Source organism: Salarias fasciatus, chromosome 11, assembly GCF_902148845.1.
Source record: "Salarias fasciatus chromosome 11, fSalaFa1.1, whole genome shotgun sequence".
Classification (NCBI taxonomy): domain Eukaryota; kingdom Metazoa; phylum Chordata; class Actinopteri; order Blenniiformes; family Blenniidae; genus Salarias; species Salarias fasciatus.
This window is the reverse complement of record NC_043755.1, coordinates 31,558,799-31,581,293: the sequence shown is the minus strand read 5'-3', so window position 1 is coordinate 31,581,293 and position 22,495 is coordinate 31,558,799. Positions and strand designations below refer to the sequence as shown.

The window sequence follows — 22,495 nt, the reverse complement described above, 5'->3', positions numbered from 1 at the left end:
TCCCTCCAGCTGTACAGGGTGATGCAAAGAGCTACAATCCACCCAAGACTGGGTGGGCAGGACGGATCAAGGCAGAACAAGGAGGGGAGGAGGAGGAGGAGCAGGAGAGGGCCGAGGAGGAGGAAGAACAGAGAGGAACACAAAGGAAAGAACACACAACGTGAAGAAGGCATCAAATCGGAGAGGAAACAAAACAGAGGAGCAAATTATGGAAAAACATGCAGCATGGAAGAATCAGCGGGCGTGTTTAAGATGTGCATTTTGAAACCTTTTGACTCCGCTTTAAACGACGCATCCGGCATGCAAGAGAAGCAAAACTCCACCGTTTATTCTGCTGTGATGAATTACATCTACAAGCAAATGAGTGGAAGAGGAGACGAGAACAGAGGGTTAAACTGGATGACCCGGGTTTGGTTTGGATTGGTTCGCTCTACGCAACAAGTTTTCTACTTTTCTCCTGAGTTGAAAGTGTTTTTTTCCTGGTTGATTGTGCTGAAACTCACGGGAAAAGACTAGTTTTGCTCTTTTGCTTTGTTTCAGGACCAGAGCCATGAGATGTGAAGGTCATGTCTCCAGTCCTCATTCGACATGAACCGGGATCGACTAATGGATGGATGGAGGGATGGATGGAGGGATGGATGGGCCAGGTTTGGTTCTTTTGATCCGAAAGGTCAGATTGGCTCGATTCTGTAAATACCCAGCGTATCCTAAAATCAATAATATCAACATAATGTTGACGGCATGTGTGTCTGTATGTATCTCATCATCCTCCACGCTGACAGCCGAGTCTTTACCATATGATAAATACCTTGCGTTAACCGGGAGTTTCTCGCCCATTAAAACACTTGAATGCAGCACTCAAAAGCTTTCACACATCACATAAGCAGAAACAAAAAGCACTTGTCCCGGTAATGCAGACCGAGAGCTAAACGTTGAGAGAGGAAACTTCTGACTGGACAATGGAGCCGAGGGCGGAGGGATCGGCGACGCCGTGCGATGTGAGCACAGTTCAGCCTATTTAACTATAAAACACCACTTTTCACGGCGCTGTGCATCATTTTGTAAATATTACCTCCTTTAAACACGCGTTACGGATTTATTTATACGTTTTCCTCCACAATAGCGTGTTTCGTTCCTTTGATGCTGCTCGGTTCAGCTCAGGGTCACAATTAATTCAGTAAGTTTGTCTGCATTAACTCATTTGCACATCAATGCGCGCTGTTATTTATACTTTACATTATACCAGAGTGTGTTCATTAGGAAGTACAAACAAAGAGACACACTTTTTTCCTAACTATGATTTTCATATTTTGCATTTTTTGTATTTAACCAGAAATTTGAATCCTTTGTGGTTTTATTCTTTGATACATTTTAAGATTTTATTCTCTTACTATTTATTTCAAGGTGACTGCTTCACCATGTATCATGCAGCTCATGGTTTGTCGTGTTGTAACTCATCCAGAACTGAAGTTTTCCAGCCTCGTCGATGTTCCAGGATTCTTTGAAACGTTTAGTGACAAGACTCCGTTTGCTGTCTGTTCTTCTTCTTCATCGTCTCCTTCCTGTTTGTTTTTGTTCGCGTCACGGTGGCAATGTGTCGCCACATAGCGCTTCATTTAAGGCCGTGAGGTTCCGTGTCCCGAATGTTTCTTTCCTTTCTCGTTCAACCAACATGTTAATTTAGACATTTTTTCAAAATTTTGCAGTACATCCGTCAGGCCTTTAGGTGGCGCTGTACAGAAACACTCCATAAACAGAGGAAAAGACGTGCAGCTGACATGCAGCTGTAAACTTGGGGATTTTTGGCTAAAACCGGGATTTGGAGCTCAAAACTAAATATTTGAACATTTAACCAGCTGATTTTTGGTGATTTTTGGTCACCAAAATTGTCCTTTAGTTGCAAATGGCGCCTTGGCGGCTGTGTAAATCCAGCGCTGATACACTCTTCCCACTCCGCTTTTCAGATAAAGGAAATGAACAGAATCCCAGTAGCTGCCTATATAATGTATATATGTAGGATTCCAATTCATGAAATGCATCAAAACAGTAAATCTGCTCTTTTAATTTGGGTTCGAACCCATGTAGATTTTATTTTCTTAATTTTAATAATACAGTTTAATACTGGTGTTTCAGATAACTTAAATGCTACTTATGTATTTATATCGTTAACTATTTTTGTATGTGTGTAAACGTCGATATAGAGCTTGATCTTTCTTTCCTAGCTGCACATTTCTCATAGTTGCTTTTAGTCCAGCGTTTCCTCTGTGAATGAACGCTCTCCTCCATTTTCAACAGAAGTCACACAGGAACCTGTGCAGACGGTAAAGTTTCAGGGGGAACACTGAGGGGGGGGGGCAGACAGCCTCACTTGTTGGGGTTGTAGACGTTGATGTCCTCCAGGAGCTGCGTGTTGAAGGAGGCGTTGGCGCCCTCCGTGCTGGCCAGGATCTTCAGCACGTGGCCGTTATCGGAGCCCAGGAACACCACGGTGTAGTTCTTGAAGGGCCCGGCCGAGGTGTCCACCGCGATCTGGGTCAGCTTGAACCTGGAGCGACAACGAGAGCGAGAATCAGGACGATGCTGGAACAGACGGGAGACGGTCAACAAAATCAACTTCAGCGTTTCTGTTGCAGAAAAGTTTCACGTTTACACGGATGCAGTTAGTCTGCTGGGCCACTAGCAGGTGCTGTTTGTTTTCTTAATGAAACACGTGTGATTTTGCATAAATGAACTGTACATAAAAGAGACCCACTTTGGGTTTGGTGCCTTGCTCAAGTCTTTAGTCTGTGGTGGGAACCACTCCAGCGCTTTACCCACTAATGCAAAGCAGGGATCCTTCAAGAAGTGAGTGAAAACAGCCCGAACAGAAGCTGTCACGCCGGAGGAGGCTAAGAATACCCAACGGTTCCAATCTTAACGTGGACGTTTTGTTTTCCGAGTCGGTTTTCGGCGGTAAACAAAACAAACAGTGGGCGAGTCCTGAGCTCATTGTGTGAAATCAGTCACTTCATCTCCCAGCCCACCGCTGCCTTCCTCCACCGCCCCCGTCCTTTAACACCTCCGTCCTATTAATTCATCCATCCATCGGTCGGTCCGTCCGTCCTCCCACCCGCCGCCGCTCAGCTTCACTCCTGTTCACACGCTGCAGCCTCGTCTTGAGTCACAGCTGTTTTTTTTGTTGTTGTTGTTCTGCTGTTTTTCCGGCTTTATTCGGAGCAGCAGCAGCTTCCTGCCTCATGTCCATCCGCCCGGGAGCTGCCCGGCATCACGACTCCCGTGGAGCGGTGGAGGGTTTGAAGCCGTGCTGAAGGGCACCTTGAGTCCCGAGCAGCTTCACTCACTCCTGTTTTCCTCCTCAGCCCCGGGGTCCAGAGAGCAGAATCCCTCCCATCATTTCTTAGAGAACATATTCTGTCCAGACTTCTCTCTGAACACCCCCCCCCCCCCGCCCCCCTCCACCCTCCAGGGGCTTGATGGGCACCGACTCTGCAGCGTCACGTGACGCACTTCTGTTTCGAATTCATTTATCTCGCGCCTCTCTGGGGGCCGGCGAGGCAGATGTGATGCTTTTGGCGCCAGATGTGGAGCGGTGCACGTTTTCTCCCCTGCCTGGAACCACGGCAGCGCCTGGCTGGCTGTCAGCCCGGCTCCGCTCCAGCGCGCTGCCGCATGCGACGGAGGCTCCGTCTGTGAAGCGGATCTGCTGTGTGTGTGTGTCTGTGTGTGTGTCTGTGTGTGTGTGTGTACATGCGTGTCTCACTGCCCGAGACACTTGTGACACTTCAGCATTCACCCCGTCGTGATCAGATACCGGCGGATTCTCGAATGTCACAACAAGCGCCCCTCACCGCCGCCGCCGCCGCTGCCACTGCTGCACACGCCACTGTACACGCCGGCGACTTGGAGGAAGATCCCCGCCACGTGCGGCGAGATCGACGGCAGAATAAATCCGATGGGATTTAATGAGGGAAGCGGCTGAGTTCCACCTGAACTCATTCATCGATACGAATCACAGCAGCTAATGTAACGAACAGGAGAACCAAGTCTGGCTCTCAGAAAAATAACAGAACAAACTGGTCTTATTTCTATTTTCAGCTTGGTGGTGCAGTGGTTAGCAGTCCCGTCTCACAGTTAGGATTTTACAGGTTTGATTTCAGTCTAGGTGGAATTTGCATGTTCTTCCTGTGTGTGTACTGAAGGCCGTTTCAGACATGGAAGTATGATCTGGGAGATTCTGAACACACGTGTGTGTGTGTGTGCTGTATACGTTTTGCTCACTGTCAGCTGGGCTCAGCGTGGATAAAGCTTCATGCTGGATAAAACCATGAGGGAAACCAGTCAAGCGGCTGTCAGGCTTTTTTCTTTTTTTCCTTTCCTTTAATCAAAAATCTAAATCTAAAACTTTTCTACTGTCATTTTCGTTCTCACTGGATCCCAACAGCAGTTAAAATGGAGTAAAAAAGAAGCTACAGAAAGTCCAGGGTTCAGGATGAGTCTTCTCAGCTCATTGAAACGCTGCGAAATTTACATTTTCAAACAGGGATTAATTTGTTCTGGTCCATAATCTGATCAATTTGGCTTCAGCAAACGTGAATTGGAGAAAGAAGCATGAAAAACAGATGGATGGATATATTTTCTTATGCTATACCCGCACTTTGGTTTTAAATTGAAAACAAAAAAACAAAGTCAAGATTTGGATTTGATTCAGCAGAAAAGATGCATTCAGCATTTGGCAAAATGTTGTACATATTTACCATGGATTGTTCATTTCAAGATTATCTTTAAAAATAATTGACTTTCCTAAATATTTAAATAAATCAGTAACTTTTAGTGTTTTGTATAAACAATAAACCTTGATGAGGATCCTCCATTATGAGGCAGATGGAATAACTAAACAAAGCATCAGATGCATGTATGACTAAAAAACAACAACAACAACAAAAACTCAACCCCATCTCAGTGGGTTGAAGCTGTGCTCTTCTGCTTGAGGAAAATCTGAATCAAGCTTCTCCAAGTTGAAGATTTTAATTTTAAGTGTTCTAATGTGGCCAGTTTAAAGTGTATTTGATACAAACGAATAGATTAATATATAATTCACCCATCATTTAGGAAGCTTTTCCCACCATAATTTAAATTTTTCATCACAAATTCACTGTTAAAAGAATCTTGAATCAGGCCTCAAAGCCTCCAAACATCCACCGAGCTGGAGGTGATGATCGCTTCACTCAAAGAGATTCTCTTTACAGTGAAGCGACGGGAGAAAAGCTGCTTGACGGACTGTTTGAGCCGTTAACCGACTCTCAGAACAGTCCTTTAATGTTCAGCTGATTGTTTCTCAGCCTGTTTGGAGACGTTTGTGAGGCAGTTTTCAGTGAAGTGGTGGATTCACAGCTGTGGGGGAGCGGAGGGATCTGCCTCCAGAGGGGCCGAACGGAGGGGAGGTGGGCAGGAAGTTCATCCAGGAATTCTGGGAAACTGTCTGGAATTTACATGTTCTACCTGAAGTTTCTTCACCATTTCCCTCCCACAGTCCAAAGACATGCACAGGAAGTGAACCTTCACCATAAATCAACCCATATTTCAAAAACAATTTCATAAAATATGATTATATAATAAATCATTTGTCTTATTTGTAATAGATTTTTAATGAATAACTCAATCAATCTTGTGTAAGAGTCTCTTTTCAAACACTTGCAAATGAAGATGAAAAGAAATGAGTGGAATATTAAACTTCAAAAGATTTTCATGAACGTGTCTGATGTGTCCACCGTGTGGCCTGCCGCCACCCTTTCTCAGCTGAGATGCACTAAAACACGAAGCGGCCAACGCCGACAAGCATAATTCCTCCCGTTCGTACTCCGCATTAGTCTGGATTCTCGTCTTTCTCCTCCAAGCTCACGGATGTGAACCAATCAGAGCGGAGCCAGCAGCAGCGTCCCGGTTGGAAGTGGATCACTGAGGACGGAGTGTTTGAATACGCTAAAGTGACGACGATCTCCATGTCAACATCAGTCTGTCGCCGTCGTAGTCACTGACTGAAATGCTGTTTACACGACACCGGGTCGGATTTCTCATCTGAAGAAAGAACTTCTTGGAATTTGAGGATTTAGAGTGGCGCCCCCTAGTGGTTGGAGAGATAAATGCTCCTTGTGCACACGGAGAGCGATGCTTGTGTTCTCCAGTGGACGTATCTTCATCAGCTTGAAACAATCAAACCAGAGGGATCGGTGTTCGAGCGGCTGTACCTGCTGGTGGTGCGGGTGAAGTACGGCCGGTCGTTCACCGACGGCACTGACTCGTCCATGAGCGGGTACGACTTGATGAAGGTCAGCGTCTCGTCGGGGAAGGTGGTGGACGACTTGTAGGCGGCGGCCGGGCCCTCGCCGGCGCAGCAGCCAGGCCTGCACAGAACAAAACACACACACACACACACACACACACTGGGAGTGAAACCAGCTTCCCGGGCGGCACAGGTGTGAAAATACTGGCAGCTGTTTGTTTCTGTTTGGTAGTGCAGAATAATAAAAGCAGCGTCTGCACAGACTTCAGACGGTTTGCGTCTCTCACCTCGGTTTGGGGACCTGCTCCTCCGGTACTGGCGTCCAGGCCGACTCGCTGTTCCTCTGCTCCTTGAACTTGCCGCTGAAGGCCCTCTCGATGTCGTCCATGTAGAAGGCGCAGACGGCCGAGCCGGTGATGCTGAGCACAAAGGAGGAGCGCACGAGTTACAAGCTGCGAGACAAAAGGCCGGGAATTTACCGCCTCGTCTGCGCCCGGCTCAACCTCCGCGCTTTTATTAAAGGCAATTCAGCATGCTGACAGCTGCACGAAATATGACTTTAATCCGGTTTTTATTGTTGTTTTGCCTGCCATTACTTCCAGTGTTCACTCCGAACGCTCTCAACACTTTGCAACCTTGTTTAGGGGTTGTTGTGTGGATTATTGCGCTGGGTCTGCCCCCGGCTCATGCACCGGCGCCTCGGGGGGGCCGCAGGTTATTACGGCGCCGCTCTAAATGCAAAACACTTCTTTCATCTCATTGTAATTTAAGGAAACTGACACTGCTCATGGAGAGCCGAGCACATTAGATCCTGATGATCCTGCCCACCATGCTGGGGATAATTTATATATTGAGTAATTAATGACTTCCAGTCCTGCATAAATGGCACAAACTGCATCCGCTGTACGAAGCTGCAGGAGTTTAAGCAGCTCCAATAAACTGCTGCTCAGGTCGTAAAGTTATAGACCATTAGAAACTTTATACAGTCTTTTAAACAAACTTTGGTACATTAGAGAAGTACTATTTTAATACAGATGTTTCAACAATGCCTTGAAGTGTTTTGTGGCGCTGCAGTAGTCATAACTTTCATCTGAGATGGAACTTATCGATGGAGTGCTACAGGGTTGTGTGTTAGGACCCATGACTTTCTGATTGAATGTGTCTATGAGAGTCGTGACAGCAAAATATTGTACATAACTGCATTGGAGTGTATGTTTTATTTGGACTTTCCCATACTGGATGATATATTCACTAAAATATTTGATTGGAACAGCACCATTTCTGTTTGGAGACGTACTGCGAATCATGTTTTTTTTTGACAGCATTTCTAGTCGAAGGCAGCAAACACTGCACACTATGCATAACTGACATTCTCATTACTTTGAGATGGTTTCATGGTGCATGTTGTGGTTTGTCTGACAGCATTTTGTGATTGTAGACAGAACGGTTTGATCAGTACAGCTTCGTAAGGTCTGATCATATGACAACATGCTAATGCTATCAAATGTGACATTATGGGGACACTCACAGCAAACATTTGTATTGTTACACATCCTAACAGTTTTAACTGGATATAACAGGTAAATAAAACATGTAGTGTGAAGTTGTAAAATAAAAATGGGGGCATTTCCATCATCGCAGTCTATTAAACAACTTAAAACATTCGACTTATCACAGACTTACACTGAAATAAAAGCCTTTCAGATGTGAAAATGCCATATTGATACACCTGATCCGTGAGGATTATACACCAACTTTCCTCTTCTCATCATTTCCGGGTCCTTCTCTCGTGTTTTACATTAACAGTCCTCGTGTCGAGCCGTGGCAGAAACTCCAGCTTCATGGAGAGGAAACACAAGAGGCTCACAACCCTTTATGCTGCTGCTTTTGTTTAGAGAGTCCTGAGTAGATGCAGCAGGAGATCGACGGACTGGAGGACGTCAATGGGCGACAGGGGAGGACTACTAATTAACACTGTAAACAAGGGTCTGAGCAGTGATATTAGTGCTCCAAGTCCTTCTGCTGTGAAGTACGGATGGATTTTATCTGAAGAAGGAACATTATCCTGCTCCAGACTGGAACAAGGATCGACTCGTGCTTTAACAATCATACATCACATTTACCAACTTCAAGCTGCAGTTCAAAGCAAAATAAGAACCAGAAAGTTTTTCGTTATTTGAAAAAAGTCCTTCTACTATAACTCTAGATTAGGATCCACTTATTAACTCAGTATCTCACTGATTAACTGGAAAAAGTTAAGTTGGATGATGAAACATTAAATAAAGCTCTGGTTTAATATCTGATATGTGACGTTTAGGACCAGGTTTTATCTGCTGTAGACTGGAAAATGATTTTACTCATTATGTAGTGACTGTAGACTGAATTCATCAATCAGAAAAAAAAAGTTGATTAAAGGCATGGAAATCATAATTCACTGTATTTTCCATTAGAAAGCTATTAAAGGACAAGTCAAAGACACCAAAACTGTAAGAATTTCAAAGAAAGCGTTGAATTTTTAACACATTTCTTGCACAACAGTTATTTTGCTCTGGAAGGTTTCAGTAAAACTGCTTAATGTTGAGATTTTAGTCATTTTCTGTCATAACTCTTTGGTTGTTGTGAAAAGCAGATATTTCCATCACGTGTACTCTGCGCCACAACAAAGAGAAAAAAAATCTGAATTTAAAGGTTATTGTGGGAAACGTGCGGCCCTCCACCTGTTCGCCTGCGTGGTGAAGACGCCCAGCACGGCCGGCCGGTGGTTGATCTGCAGCACGTTGGTGAGCGACTGCAGGACGTCGAAGTAGAAGAAGGAGTCGCCCGGCACCGAGCAGTTCAGCCGCGCCTTCAGGAACGACGTCCAGTAGCGCTCCAGCACCCTCGGCGAGCCGCCGTTGTCGTTCTTGCAGACACGAGCCACTCTGGAGAAAACCACCTGCGGGAAAACGGCGAGGATCAACACGCTGGAGTGGAGCCGCGAACAAGCGGCGGGAGCGTGACCCGCATGCCGGAGGACGCCGTTCACGCCTCTCAGGAAGGCGCTCACCGGTCCGCGGTGCCTCACCTTGCCCAGAGTGGTGTACTCCACCGCAATCTCGCTGAAGAAAAAGTACACGTAGTTCCCGTACTCAATGGCGTGCAGGAAATGGGGCTCTGCGAGAGAGACGAGGAAAGAAAGAACCGTGACAGTCAGTCTGGAAACGAAGCCTCGCTTTAACATGACAGGCTGCAGGCAGAGCCGGTAAACAGGCGCTCGCTTCCGAGAGGGGGGCCAGGAAAAATGGGAAATGTCGAATGAGTCAAGAAAAATACTCTTTAAGTTTATTGTACTGAAAGAAAAAAAAACAGGAAGTGGTGTTGGATTAGCTGAAGGTGGAAAAATGAGCCCAGAAATGAAAAGTGTTGCATGTTTCAGCTCAAATCTAAAGGAATAAAAAAAAAAGACATGAAGAAAACATTGCGTGACAGGATTAAATGTACTGGTCAAAGAAATGCATAGAAACAGAGCTGAAGTGTGTTTTCCTGTGAAATACTGGTTTCCTGACTGCAGCCTGGAGAAAACACGGAAACGAGACGTGAACCAAGTCGCAAACTGAATTAGAGTTAATCAATTACAGCTGATCTAATCTCCAGCAGCGAGCGCCGACTCCAAATGTCAAGTCTGGTACCTCAGTGTTCAGAAAGAGGCGTGATAAGAGATCTGCTGCCCTCAAAAATCACTGAGAAATGGTATTTCCAAGACCTGGAGTCAGATCGGCAGTGGAAGTGAAGAACTGCACGAAGCATTCCAATTTCTCCACTTTTCTGCATGAATTGGTGATAAAATTCGATCAGATTTACACCGAGTCATAATTAGAAACAAACACAATGTTTTTGTTCTCCAATAAACACCAATAAATTAATATTTAATGTCATTATTGAATTTATTCATTGAAATATGCACAGAAAAACTAATTGACATCAGGAGTTAGTACAGCTGAAAGAGAAAAAAATAAATCTCTGAAGACCTAAGGTCAACAGCTGTGGTAGTTTTACAATCGATTCCAGTTTCATGCAGCTCAGTGAGGACTTCTCATATTTATCAGTTTAGATTTGAGACAATTTGTTGATGAATGGAAACATTTAGCGCTGCGGTTACTTCAGAGGCGCTCGGCCAAGTCGACACCAGAGACACACAGGAAGCTCAGTGTGAGGAGAGAAAAATAAAAAATAACCAGAAAAAATCTGAAGGCTTGAACAAAACACCGGAGCTGGATCTCTGTTCAACAGTCAGGTTTTGGCTACATGACATTTCAGAGCGGTTCGACGCCACAACACTGTGAAAACGTCTATTTGTGACTTATCAAACCAGATTATTCTACTCTTTTCTCTCCGCTGTGTCTGGAGAATCTCTCATCTCCCTTCGTGGCCACAGGTTCATGTTAACTCGCTAGATGTGCCGCCTTATGGCGCTGGATGCTCACCTCGGAGCCATTTGGAGTCGTACTTGACCGTCCGCAGGACGGGGCTGCTTTCTCCCAGACTCCGGTAAATGACCGCGTCGCTCGCCAGGAAGTCCGTCATGGTGGCCGAGTAGAAATCACCGCCTGAGCAGAAGGGAGGGGGGAAAGAAAAAAAAAATGGAGGAGTGATTGAGAAACGCTGCCAGGGATCACACTCGTCGATGATAACCCGCTCCTCTTCAGCCATCTATTCTGGTCACAGGTGACTTTTATTGCTCTTTAAAAAGAGGCTTCGGAGAACAGATGTAGGAAAATGTGCCAGCCTTAATAACACCCTGCGTGAACTTTGCATAAATGTCAGTGGAAACCTGGCAGGACCGAACGCAGGCTTGGCTCTCCCTCCGCTCTTCCCTGAACCTGACCTCTGCGGCTTCGCGGCGTATCGGCTTGCTTCACTGCTGCCGTGAGCGAGAAAGGTGCAAATCTAACAGCAAAGCAGAGGATCAAGGGGGGACTTGAGATCATGATTGGTGCTTAGACACTAAATTACACGTAAAATTTCAGTTTTCATCAGGAATCGTCAAACTGAACGTCGCTCAAGATGCAAAGACGAGTTATTAGATTTAATATGTTCCAACCGGAGACCAGATGCACACACTTATGTAGCTTTTAATAATCTTTTGTTAAATGATGGCCCTCACATCTGGAGCTCGAGCTGATCAGTCGTGGCCGCAGCCGCCAGGTAAAGAGGAGAAATGTCCATCGGCGAGCAGCAGTTTGGTTCGGTGCCAGGAAAGAACCCGGCGGACAGGAGGGCTTTTTTTTTTCTCTCTCTTTTAAACCTTTGAGAATGCTGATGGAGAGGAAAAGCGCTCCAGCACTGCGAAGTCTGCCGTGACTGAGAAACGTGTCGGAGTGTTCTGGGACATGTGTGACAGCAGGAAGGCGTCCCGTCCTGCTGACGGATGCTTTCCCGGTGCAGGTGGGGTTAATGGATTAAACCAGTCTGGGTGATGGACTACGCCTGCTTGCAGATGACACTCTGATCTATAGGAGCCATTTATAAGACGGTCAAGAAACCAGCTTTGCTGCATTCCCTTTTCCTGTTTAACCAAAACACAGACTGCTTCAGGTTTTCATTGAGTGGAAGCAGCAGTATTACATAAACACTGTTTTTCAAACTGTGCTCATGGTCTTTGTTGGAATAAACGCGGCTCTTTCTTAACTCTCGGGGTCCATTCTTCTCTGTGCAGCAGGGAAATTAACAACAGGGATGTTGAAATAATGTCTGAATTAACACCACATGTGCCTCAACTTTGTCAAAAACACAATATCGATATTAAATCAGTCGGCATTCATACTGTTTTCACAGAACAATTAGAGAAAATTACCAGAAGTGATGAAAACCGATATGATGAATGAGACGACTCAGGACCGTTTGAAAAGACGTCTGAGTTTCATCTGACGTGATTCGACTCTGAAGTGGCAGAAAACACTTCAAAGACCCTCCTCAGATGATTTCAAAAGATCCTATACTTCCGGACCTTATAGTCACACTTTTTTTGATTCTCAAATTAAATGTGTGTCTCTCTCTTTTTTTTTTTAAAACCCTTTAAAACTGATCCAATCATGCACGACTGCCGCCTTTGATGCCGTGAAACGTGACCTGAAGTGGGTCATATTTTTCTAATTTAAACATGAACAGTCGAGTGTGGAGATAATTTCACGAGGTAGTTTGGACTCACTCACTTGAATCTGCTGAGATTTAAAATGTGGAATTAAGAACGAGCTGACGGATGAATATATGATTGTCTGTAAGCTCCCATTGTTTTGTTCTCTGCATGCCTGCGTGTCGATTCATTACAGAAACAAAGCACCCACTAGTGGCCCAACATGAACACTACATTTCTTGTAAACGGACATGGTTTCCAGTACGCTGCTGTATGAACATGAAACTTTTCTGAAACTAAAACAAAAACAATGTTTCTTTACTTGAAACGGGCGTCTTACTCTTCTGGTTCCACGCTGCATCAGTAAAATCCGTGTATGTCTTTGCATGTTTTGACTTGAAATGATGATTCGAAGTTCTGATCCTCCATCACAGCTAAAGTTACGCCCACAGTCCTGACACGTGAAAAATAGAGCAGCAGCCGTGTTTCATTCATTATGTCGAGTCGTAATGACCCCACACTGACTGGTCGGAGCAACAAGGAACAAAACGAAGCCGGGAAACTGATGGCGGAGATTAATCCTGAATCTCTTCACAGCGGGCAGCGACAGAGAACCGAGACCCGAGTCTTCCATCACTGATCACTCTCTGAATTTCACATTTTCCCCGGCCCAGCATGTGGAAATAACTTGACACAGCAACCGTTTGGTTCCAGCTGCCGTTTCTCAGGTCAACAAGACTCGCCCTCGCTCTCAGATGTTGGATCATTTCTGTCGGAGCAGCACACTGGGGGAAGTTTAGGCCTCGGGTTTGAATCCGTGTCGCTGCAGGAAGAACCCTGAGGAAACAAGCTGCTCTGCTACACTGAGATGGTTTGAGGATTCATATAATCTTATCTTTAATACGGTTTAACTGTCAGAGGGCTTTATTGTCTCTGTCTGCTTAATGCATCTCGTTTTCACTGAAGTTCAAAGTAAATTCTGTTATTTCCACCAACTCTAAATGCAAAATGGAGAAAGAGAAGTACATTTGGTTGAGTTCCAGCTTGTTGTGAAGTGGAAGCCAGATTATATCGCTGCAAAAGATCCACCTGAAGGCATCAGTTTGTCTAAACATGAAGCTGTAAAGTTCTGTTTTTAATACAATTTACACTTTCAGCATTCTTCCATGTTTATCCGACAACACTTCAGATTCTTACGGACGGACGATCAAGTCGGTTTGCTATTCTGGATGAACACACACGTTGACAACACAGGACACTCGACTTAAACTCACCTGCAAACAGGCCGACGTTGGACTGGCGGGACTCGAAGGGACACCGAGCCTGTCCCACCACCTCCTCGCCCTCCTGCTCCAGCGTCGCCATCTAGGTCAGAGAGGGCACAGCAGCAGCGAGAGAGGCTTTTACAGGACTGAGTGGAGCTGCAGAGCCGTCAGTGATGGACGACTAAAAAAAAACAAACAACAACTAACAACATAAAGCATGAACTGCAGCATTGTTTACACTTGTAAACAAGCAAAGTCGCTTCGGCTCGAACGGCAGAATAAATCCACCAGCAGTGACACTTCTGGCAACACGTGCACTGTAAAGATTACTCCTGTTTGATGCGTGTGTGTGTGTGTGTGGGGGGGTCATTTCCATAAAGCCAGTGTGTGAAGTTTGACTTCCTGCTGTCATGAGCGGCGGAGACGGTTTATCTTCCAGCCGCAGATATTAAGCTGCCATTTTCCGACCTGCTGTTAACAAGGTTGTAAACCTCACATGACGACGACGAGCGAGCGAGCGCGACCCGCAGATGAGCGTGCGCACGTTCAGCGCACGTGGAGCCGCGACGACGCTCTCCGTGGCGGCGGAGGTAAGTTCACAGTTCATTAGCGCGGCGGCTCGACTCCCGCGTGTTTCTGTAGCTGTCAGTCTGAATCTGAACTGCTCAACTGCAGCTCCGCTCACAACGCGCAGAAATTAACACAATAAATAAAACACCCATCATTCAACAGACTCACACTCAGAATGTGCGGTTCTCTGCCCCACACTGGAGTAAGAAAGGAGTGTGTGGTAGCTGTGTGCGTCTTCCACGCCACCAAGATGCAAACAAACAGCATAATGGATGCTCTCAGGTTGTAAATTATACAGCACGGCGTTCATAATGTCCATGACAACACCGTCTACCGGGGTAAACACACCGAAGGCGCCGCTTTCACCAGCCGGGAGCTCGGGAGTCGATTAGAAAACGAATGAAAGCAGCAGGAAGTCTTTGGTTTCACACAGCAGAGGACGTACGCTGCGAGGGGACAGCGGCTCGCGCTCCCGACCCGCTCCGCTCCAGGCTGGTTATTATCATGCAAACAAAGAGCATTTTTCACATCACACATACTTACATTTTTCTTATACTTCTGTATAATATACTATTAGTACAACAAATGATGCTCCTATTAACACAGTTAGTGCTACTGGAGACACGACTGGCGTGTCTGATAATATTATAGCTTTAATGCTGCTCCTAATAATGAAACTACTAAAAACTAAATACTAGTAGAGCAGCTAACAGCTCCTGCTTCTCCCACGTGACAAACGCTGGTGTAACTAAGAGTAATCCTATTATTATAAATGGTACAAGTATCTACTACTGGCATTCCACCTGCAGCTCCTGTTGGTGTTGGTAATACTAATACTACTGGTGTGACTGCTGCTCCTGTAGCTGCTGTTACTGTGTTACTATTAATAATCACTTCAAATCAAACCTTATTCATACGGCAGGTTTTTTTGCACGGTACAAAGTAAACTGGGAGGATTCTTGATATGTTCCTAAAATGATAAAACACCAGTTTTAACCACTTTACATGTGGAAGATGAGTAGAAAATGACGCCCGGCTTCTTTTGTTTACTTGATCTGATGTTGTGGAAGACAGCGTCTGTAATTTTGACCACGTTTCTCTCTTAACCGTCAGACCTCTCACTAAAACTTGAGCTTTCCGTCATCCATGATTTGATATCTACAATACAATTTAGCAAAAAAAGGTCATCAATTGGCCGAATGGCTTCAGGTGTGGACGATTAATCATGCAGGTGTGAATACTGCTAATCCAACTAGTACTTCTTCTAACAGCTACTACTATAAGTGCTTCTCCTACTGACACTAATATGATATTAATACAACTCCAACCTTAAGTGAGGATTCGACTACTAGTAGAATTACTAGAACTGACATTACTACTGATGCGACCAACACTGCTACTGGTACGACCACTGCTAACTACTATGAAGATCAAAAAAAGAACAGCAACTAGTAAACAGGAATAAAATACAATAGGGATTAAGAAAAAGACCCAGAATAGACAGTTCTGTTTGATACAACACTGGGAGCAGCAAAGTGGATATTTTAACTCTTGAAGCAAAAGCAAATCATGTCACGTTACACAAAAAACCACTCATTAGGTATCTAGTGTGTCACACACCGAGGTTCAGGCCCGTCACTTCCTAAAATAAACAGCATTGACGAACCAATACGAACCTTTTAAAGCCGATAACAGCATATTAATAGTTATATTGATATCTATATCAACACAGTGAGCATCAATAATGCTGATCATCATTCCGTCAAAGTAGATTCTCATCGACCATCACAGATCGAGTTGATGTGAATAAATAAAGAAATCCCAGGTTGTTTTCTTTCCCTTTGCTGTGTGCACCTGGCTTCCCGTGTGAACACAGGACACGTGGGCGGAGGGTTAATGGCGGCTCTGTGTACATTTGACAAAACCATCATCCAGCGGAGGAGAAAATAGGCAATCTGAAGCGTCGCAGCACAATAGCAAAGCTCACAATAAAATTTTCTGCCGTCTAATCTGAGCATAAAGGCCTCGGGGGATGTGCAGAAAAACACATTTCAGACTCTTAAAAGGCACATGTGTTTACTCCTCCGTGCTCCCCTGAACTGCTGATGCAATCCAGCACAACGCGAGCGGCGCCCCAAATATCTGCCCGCTCGTTCACAGCCGCCACGCTGCAACCGATCTGCTTTTATTTCCCCTTTTCTAATCTTAGTGTGACTCACATCAAAAAATAAATAAAAAAATAAATAAATATAGAAATAAACGGAGATATAAATGCTTTTAATGGGTTTTTACAGTCCGGCTTTTACCACAGAGAGGAAACAAGAGGGAAGGCAGGAAAGAGAGCTGACAAAGAAATGTGACTGGGAGGGAAGAAATTCACACGCAGGGTTCATAAGTGCTCAATTTTAGATCAGTGGGAAAGAAAACATTAACATCAGATTTCATTCTTTTCTTTTTTTTTGCGGTTGTTTAATATTTGGAGCTTTTCCCTGCATGTGTTGACAACTCTGAAAATATCATTTCAGTCGTGATCCGGGTAAAACGAGGGTAACGGTGCTTCGCGTTGAAAACCATCAAAAATAACAAATGGAATAACAAACAGGGAAGTGATCAACTAAAGCCTCGTTTACGCAACAGCTAGTGAGACATTGTTTTTAAATTTTCATTTCAAGAAGTTTCACATTGATACAAGTTCAGAATCTTGCTCAAGGATACGCCTACATGTAGACTGAGGGGAAATGGGGAATCAAACCAGCAACACTGACTGAAAGTCAAGCACTGAGCCACAGCGGCAGGACGTTCTGCCTGAATTCTGTTTTCTGAGGGGAAATCAGCTGTTTTCCTCTCGCTCATCTCCACCGTCTGAACGGAAACCTGGAGAATCAGAGAGGAGTGCGGACCCAGCAGGGACGGCGGGATCGTAGCGACGGCGGGGTCGTGACCCCGGCGGGCCGACCGACAGACGGCTCTGGCGCTCGCAGCTTTGTTTCATGGTGAGCGCGTTGACGACAGCCGCTCTGTTGTCTGAGACCAGCTGTCTCAGCAGCCTGGTGGCTGAAGCTGTCTATTCACGGACGGGCTTTCCTTCACGTCTCTCTCACACACACACACACCACACACACACACACACACACGGCTCTGACTCAATCCTCTACTGTCCTCCACAGATTCCAGGGCCCAGAGACAGATTCCTTGATAAGATGTACATTTCCTCCGTCTCTCCCCAGCTGTCTGGATAGTCATCTCTGGTAGTTCCTCTGTATCTCCAGACGGCGGGGGTGGGCGGGGCAAGCGGGCGTGGCGGGTGGATGCGGGGAGAAAGGAAGAATGTGTTTTTGTAAAGCAGCCACTCTCCCACTGAAGCGAGTCGGCGGCGGCTGGATGATAAGGCTTGGATGTAGGTCGGCTCGCAGCTTCCCTCCACGTCTCCGCAGGACCTTCAGGACATCGCAGATATGATTTAATCCTGGAAGTATTTGGGGACGACGGCAGCCTGTGGAGATGCTGTGTTTAGTTCAGACGCCAGCAGACTGGGTATTAATGCATGTTTACTGCTGGATCCCTGAAAGTGAGGATAAACAGTGAGAGCATAATCATCCTCAGACGGAGCTTCAGCAGGGCCACCATTTTCCTTCACGCCACTTTTCCTCAAAAGGTGTCGTTCATTTCTTAGGAAGTCACGTCAGATCATGTGTTGCAATTGCTTTTTGTTTTATTGAAGTAAATACTCTCAGCTGTGAGGAGTCCGCGTAAAGTGTAAGAGACTTATTCAAACAGCTTGCTTGTTGTTTGAAACCTTGGAATTTGCCCTCGCCCCTGATCTTTGATTTGCCTCTGCAGTGAAAGCTAACAGACACACCCGCTCTCCACAACACACAAACGCTGCAGGTCATCAGTATAAGAGAAGGCACTTCGATAATCGCCTAGCTGGACATGGGTCCTTCTTTGTCAAAAATTTGGTGATCATCTGCAGCGCAATGGAACAAAACGCAGCGATTCAGGAGAACACAGCCGAGCAGGGACAACGAGAAGAGAAGAGGGCCAAACACTGAGCCTTGTGGAACCCCAAGGGCACATTCTCAATTTCAAGAGGCTGCAGGGAGAGGATGTGATGTAGAGAGCAATGTATTTTGGGTAGGGTTAGAAAGAGTTGTAAAATGTGTGGTTGGCACTGCAGACGTGGCGTGGTGAGGGAGCTGCGAGCCGCTAGCTTCTAGCTGCTAGTCGACTGCTGGGTCTGGATTTCCGTGCTCGGGCTGGACCGATCAATGTGGTTCTGGTTCGTCAGGCTTTACTGCCTCTCTGATCAGTTTTCTTCTTGGACCAGTTTCAAAAGTACGAAAACATAAAAACAACGCGTTTACGCGTGAAATGTCGTAACCGGTGAACGGCACGCTCCACAGAAAGCCTCACTCAGACTCAAACCGGGGACCTGCTGCTAGGAGTGCGAACCACTACGCCTCATATCATCCAAACTAAAGCCTCTGATCCTGGATCCTACATATATGTTAAAACTTTTATTCACTTTCTCATGTCAGGGAAAAAAAAGAGGCGAACTGATTAAAGTTTCAGAGGTTATTCCTGTCGCTGCAGAGCAGCAGAGCATTACATAACGGGCCGCGTGGAGCTGCTGCATATATGCAGGTATACCGAGAACACCCACATCTCTGATCTGCAGGATTCGCTATATTCCCACCTAAAAATATCCAGCGATGCACTTTGTGCTGTCATGCTACCGGCTTTCACACAATCTGTGCAGCTAATTGCGCGCAGAGATTGTTCCCGGACTTCAGCTTCTGAAGAGGAGCCATCACACTCGGGAAATATCGGAAACGCCTTGAAATGTTTTCTTTTTTTTTTTTAAGCTCAATCAAATACTTAAAAACTCTGTCAACAACAAAAAAAAGGCAATCTGAGAATAATGTAATTGAAGAACACGATGCCAGCAGATGCACAGGAGGAAATGTTTAATAAGATGTATTTTAATAACGCTTTCGATTACCAGAAGTATTAATAGTTTATTTCAACTAATGTCTGAGCCCAGAGGCAAAGCTGTAAATTCGATAAATCTGGCAATGCATCATTTAACAGAAGAAAGTATTTTACGGGATCATCATCATCTCTGTAGGTATTAGAAATATCGACTGGAAAATCAACTAAAGCTTTTGCACATATTTACATTAATTTCCCACACTTGTTTATTCGGTTGAAGTGGATTTTTTTTTTCTTGTTTTAAATGTTTTAGCTGCTGAATGAGAAGAAACTCTCAAACTGATTTAAGCTGAACTGATTTTATTGCTCTTATGTTTCTATTCTACTCTTATGTTTTTTTTATATCAGCAATTCCTTCCAGAACCAAATCGGGGATCTAAGCGACTGCTGGCCAATTTATTTTCCCACATCAGGAACTGAGCCTTCTTTAGAGCGTCGAGCTATAAGTAGAATTCATTTCGGCTCATTATCATTATTAATTCATAAGCTTCTGTTCCAGTTAAATCCTCACATTTATTCCATACAGTGGCCCGGTATCGATACTGAATCATCTAATTACCTCGTCGATTTCATTAGTTGGCGTTCATGTCCAAACTGTAAGTTATTTATACGACTGACTCTAAACTCCAGGCCCACACTGAGAGAGTGCTTTGAATTCTCCTTTCCTTGTGGGGATTTCCTGTCTGGCTCCATCCTCCTGCTGACACTGCTTTTATCAGAACGTCTGTCCAGATGCGCAGAGTGACTCACCGAGCCGTTTCTGCTGGAAGCTCCGGCGCTGAGCAGGACGCTCGCCGCCACACCTGGAGGAAAGTTTCACTTCCCCGGCGGCTGAGGTGTCAAACTGAGTCTAGGTAAAATAGTGTCAGAATAAGCTTAAAGTTTTGCATTTACAGTTTTTCTTTGTTGTGGCGCTGGGCAGAACTTTTGAAAAAGTTGATGTTTTTGCAAAAAGGTTTGCAATTAGGACCAAAATGCACTGCAATCTCAACATGAAATCAGTTTCAGTGAAACTTTCTGGTGCAAAATACAAATATCTATAACTTCTCCTGCGGTTGTTGCATTCTGAATATTTTTACAGACTCACCCTGGCAGCAGGGTGAGGCCGATGCTAGTTTGTTGTCAATGGGGTGAATATCGGCCAGAATGGAGCTTCTTGTGGGCTATATTTGGCCCATGAGCCTTATGTTTGACACCCCTGCATGAGGTGATAGGTTTAGTTGTTTTTCTGGCACGGTAAATTAGTAATTAATTTGACTCAGAAACCCTGAAAAATCTGAGGATCCAGTTGTGAGCTGGAAGAACCGACTCTTCTTCAACAGCTGAGATTCCCATCAATGCCTCCTCGACATGACAGAGAAAGAAAAGAAACAAAACAAAACATGACTGTTCAGCCAATACAGGAAGTGATCACTAACCACATCAAGCCTCCTGTATATTTTTCAGTCGACTTGACTTTTATCTGAATAAATCTCTACACCGCCTGCGCTGCTCTGTCCTCAGACTGACATCAAGCTGCTGTTTATCAGATCGCTGAGGTGTATCAGATTACTTTAACCAATACTAGAAACCACTGACAGTACCAGATCGGATCTGGAATCAGTGCATCTGGAGGTCTCGCATTTACCTCAGAGTTCCGTCCAGTTATGATCCTTTAACAGACCCCCTTCAGTGACCCCCTCCCCCGATGTCCAGATGTGATTGATACCTGGTAACTGCTGTGTGGACAGCATGAGTTTCTCTGAATATCGCTCCTCTGTAATTCCTCATTTAGCTGTTCACTCTACTGGAAAGCCCTGAAGGATTGTGGGTGTTCGGCCCCTCTGATCCCTCGAATCGGGACCACTTGGAGTAAATGTAAAGTCTGGAGTTGATCAGCCCCCCCCCCCCCCGTCGTAGGGGTGAGATTTACAGTGGGTGCAGAGGGACTCGCCCCCCCCTCCCTCGCCTGTAATGTCCGGCTGTGAATCATGGTCCGAGCTCGCCGCGTCAGCCCCGAGTCCCGCCGCCGCAGCGTCACGTCGGCTTGCTTCATCCCGCAGAACCTCAAACCGCAGGACCTTCGCGTCGCCCTTAAAACAAACGGCATCTGTGCCTGTGCTAAAGCGCGGCGTTTCCAGCGGGCGGCGCGGTTATTTACGGCCGCGGCGCTGGAACGAGGTGCAGCTGGGAGCCTGAATTGGTCTCTTGACTCTCCGCCCGCTCTCATTTCGGGGTTTGTTGTTTGACGGCGGTGAATGGAGCGATTGTATCACCGGTGCCATCGGAGCAGTCTGTGTTTCTGTCGGCACACGGCGCGATCGTCTCCACGTCTGCTTCATGTCCTTCTCGGGATGCAACATCCGGAGCGGCGATCAGGAGGCGAACCGCCGACGTCCCACATAAGTCAACATGTATGAGCCGTTTCATTTCATCGGCCTCTCCTCGTTCCACTCCTCCCTCCATACGAGTCACGCCTGCTCAGAGCGTTCCCGCCTGATGCGTTGATTAATTTGTCCGGTTATGTCTGTGCGTGCGCCGGCGGCGGACGCTCACAGCTGCTTGTTGTGCCATCAGAGGGAATGTGAAGTGAAGTGCTGACTGCCAGGTCGACTCTTCCGGCTGACAAAGGCAGCCGGCACCCCGGTGCGACCCGTCTTTGTGCTGCTGTTTGTGGGTGTAATTTCACAGTGAATGTCATTTTTCTTTTCTTTTTTTCTTTTTTTCAAGTAGCTCTGGCGTCCTTTCATCTACTCTTCTAATAGGAGACTTTCACAGATGTGCAGCGGACACGAAGGCAACACAGCCGCTAACTTCCAGCCCTCAATATGTTTCTCTCCGTCAACAACTTCAACGTTTTAGTCTTTCTTGTGCTTTTAATCGTTACAGTTTACACTATCTGTGAATATGTAACAGTTGTGGCACATTTATTTATCAAGTATTCATGTGTTTATATACATCAATACTGATTGTAAACCCCAAAAGACATAAAACACCAAGCATTCAGCTTATTTACTTATTTACCAAAAACACTTGGAGATGTTGGCCACGAAGAGGTGTAGTGGTTCGCTCTATGGACTCAAGTCTGGGTTGGACTATCTGTGTGGATTTTGCGTGTTCTCCCTAAACATGCATAGCTTTGTTTTCCGTTTTTTCACTGCCAGGTACTAAACGCCTGTGGTTGACTGGTGATCTGTCCAGTTTGTATCCTGCTGTCCACAACCTGAAATCTGACAGATGTGACAGAAAAAGAACATGAAGTGAAGCATTTGTGAGGAAATATGTGCATAAAAACTA

The 22,495-nt window shown here is 45.6% G+C and overlaps 1 protein-coding gene across 5 annotated transcripts in view; it reads right to left on the bottom strand.

Annotated features, from left to right (window-relative positions):
* Positions 1-22,495, bottom strand: part of sema6cb (semaphorin 6Cb) — a 201,645-nt gene that overhangs the window by 49,604 nt on the left and 129,546 nt on the right. For all 5 annotated transcript variants that reach the window (XM_030103834.1, XM_030103838.1, XM_030103839.1 and 2 more), the window contains 7 exons: positions 13,667-13,757; positions 10,744-10,866; positions 9,345-9,433; positions 8,998-9,215; positions 6,568-6,699; positions 6,246-6,401; positions 2,369-2,545 (listed from right to left, as the gene is read on the bottom strand). In XM_030103834.1, the coding sequence (XP_029959694.1) occupies positions 2,369-2,545; positions 6,246-6,401; positions 6,568-6,699; positions 8,998-9,215; positions 9,345-9,433; positions 10,744-10,866; positions 13,667-13,757 (986 nt within the window). The remainder of the gene's footprint in view (positions 1-2,368; positions 2,546-6,245; positions 6,402-6,567; positions 6,700-8,997; positions 9,216-9,344; positions 9,434-10,743; positions 10,867-13,666; positions 13,758-22,495) is intronic.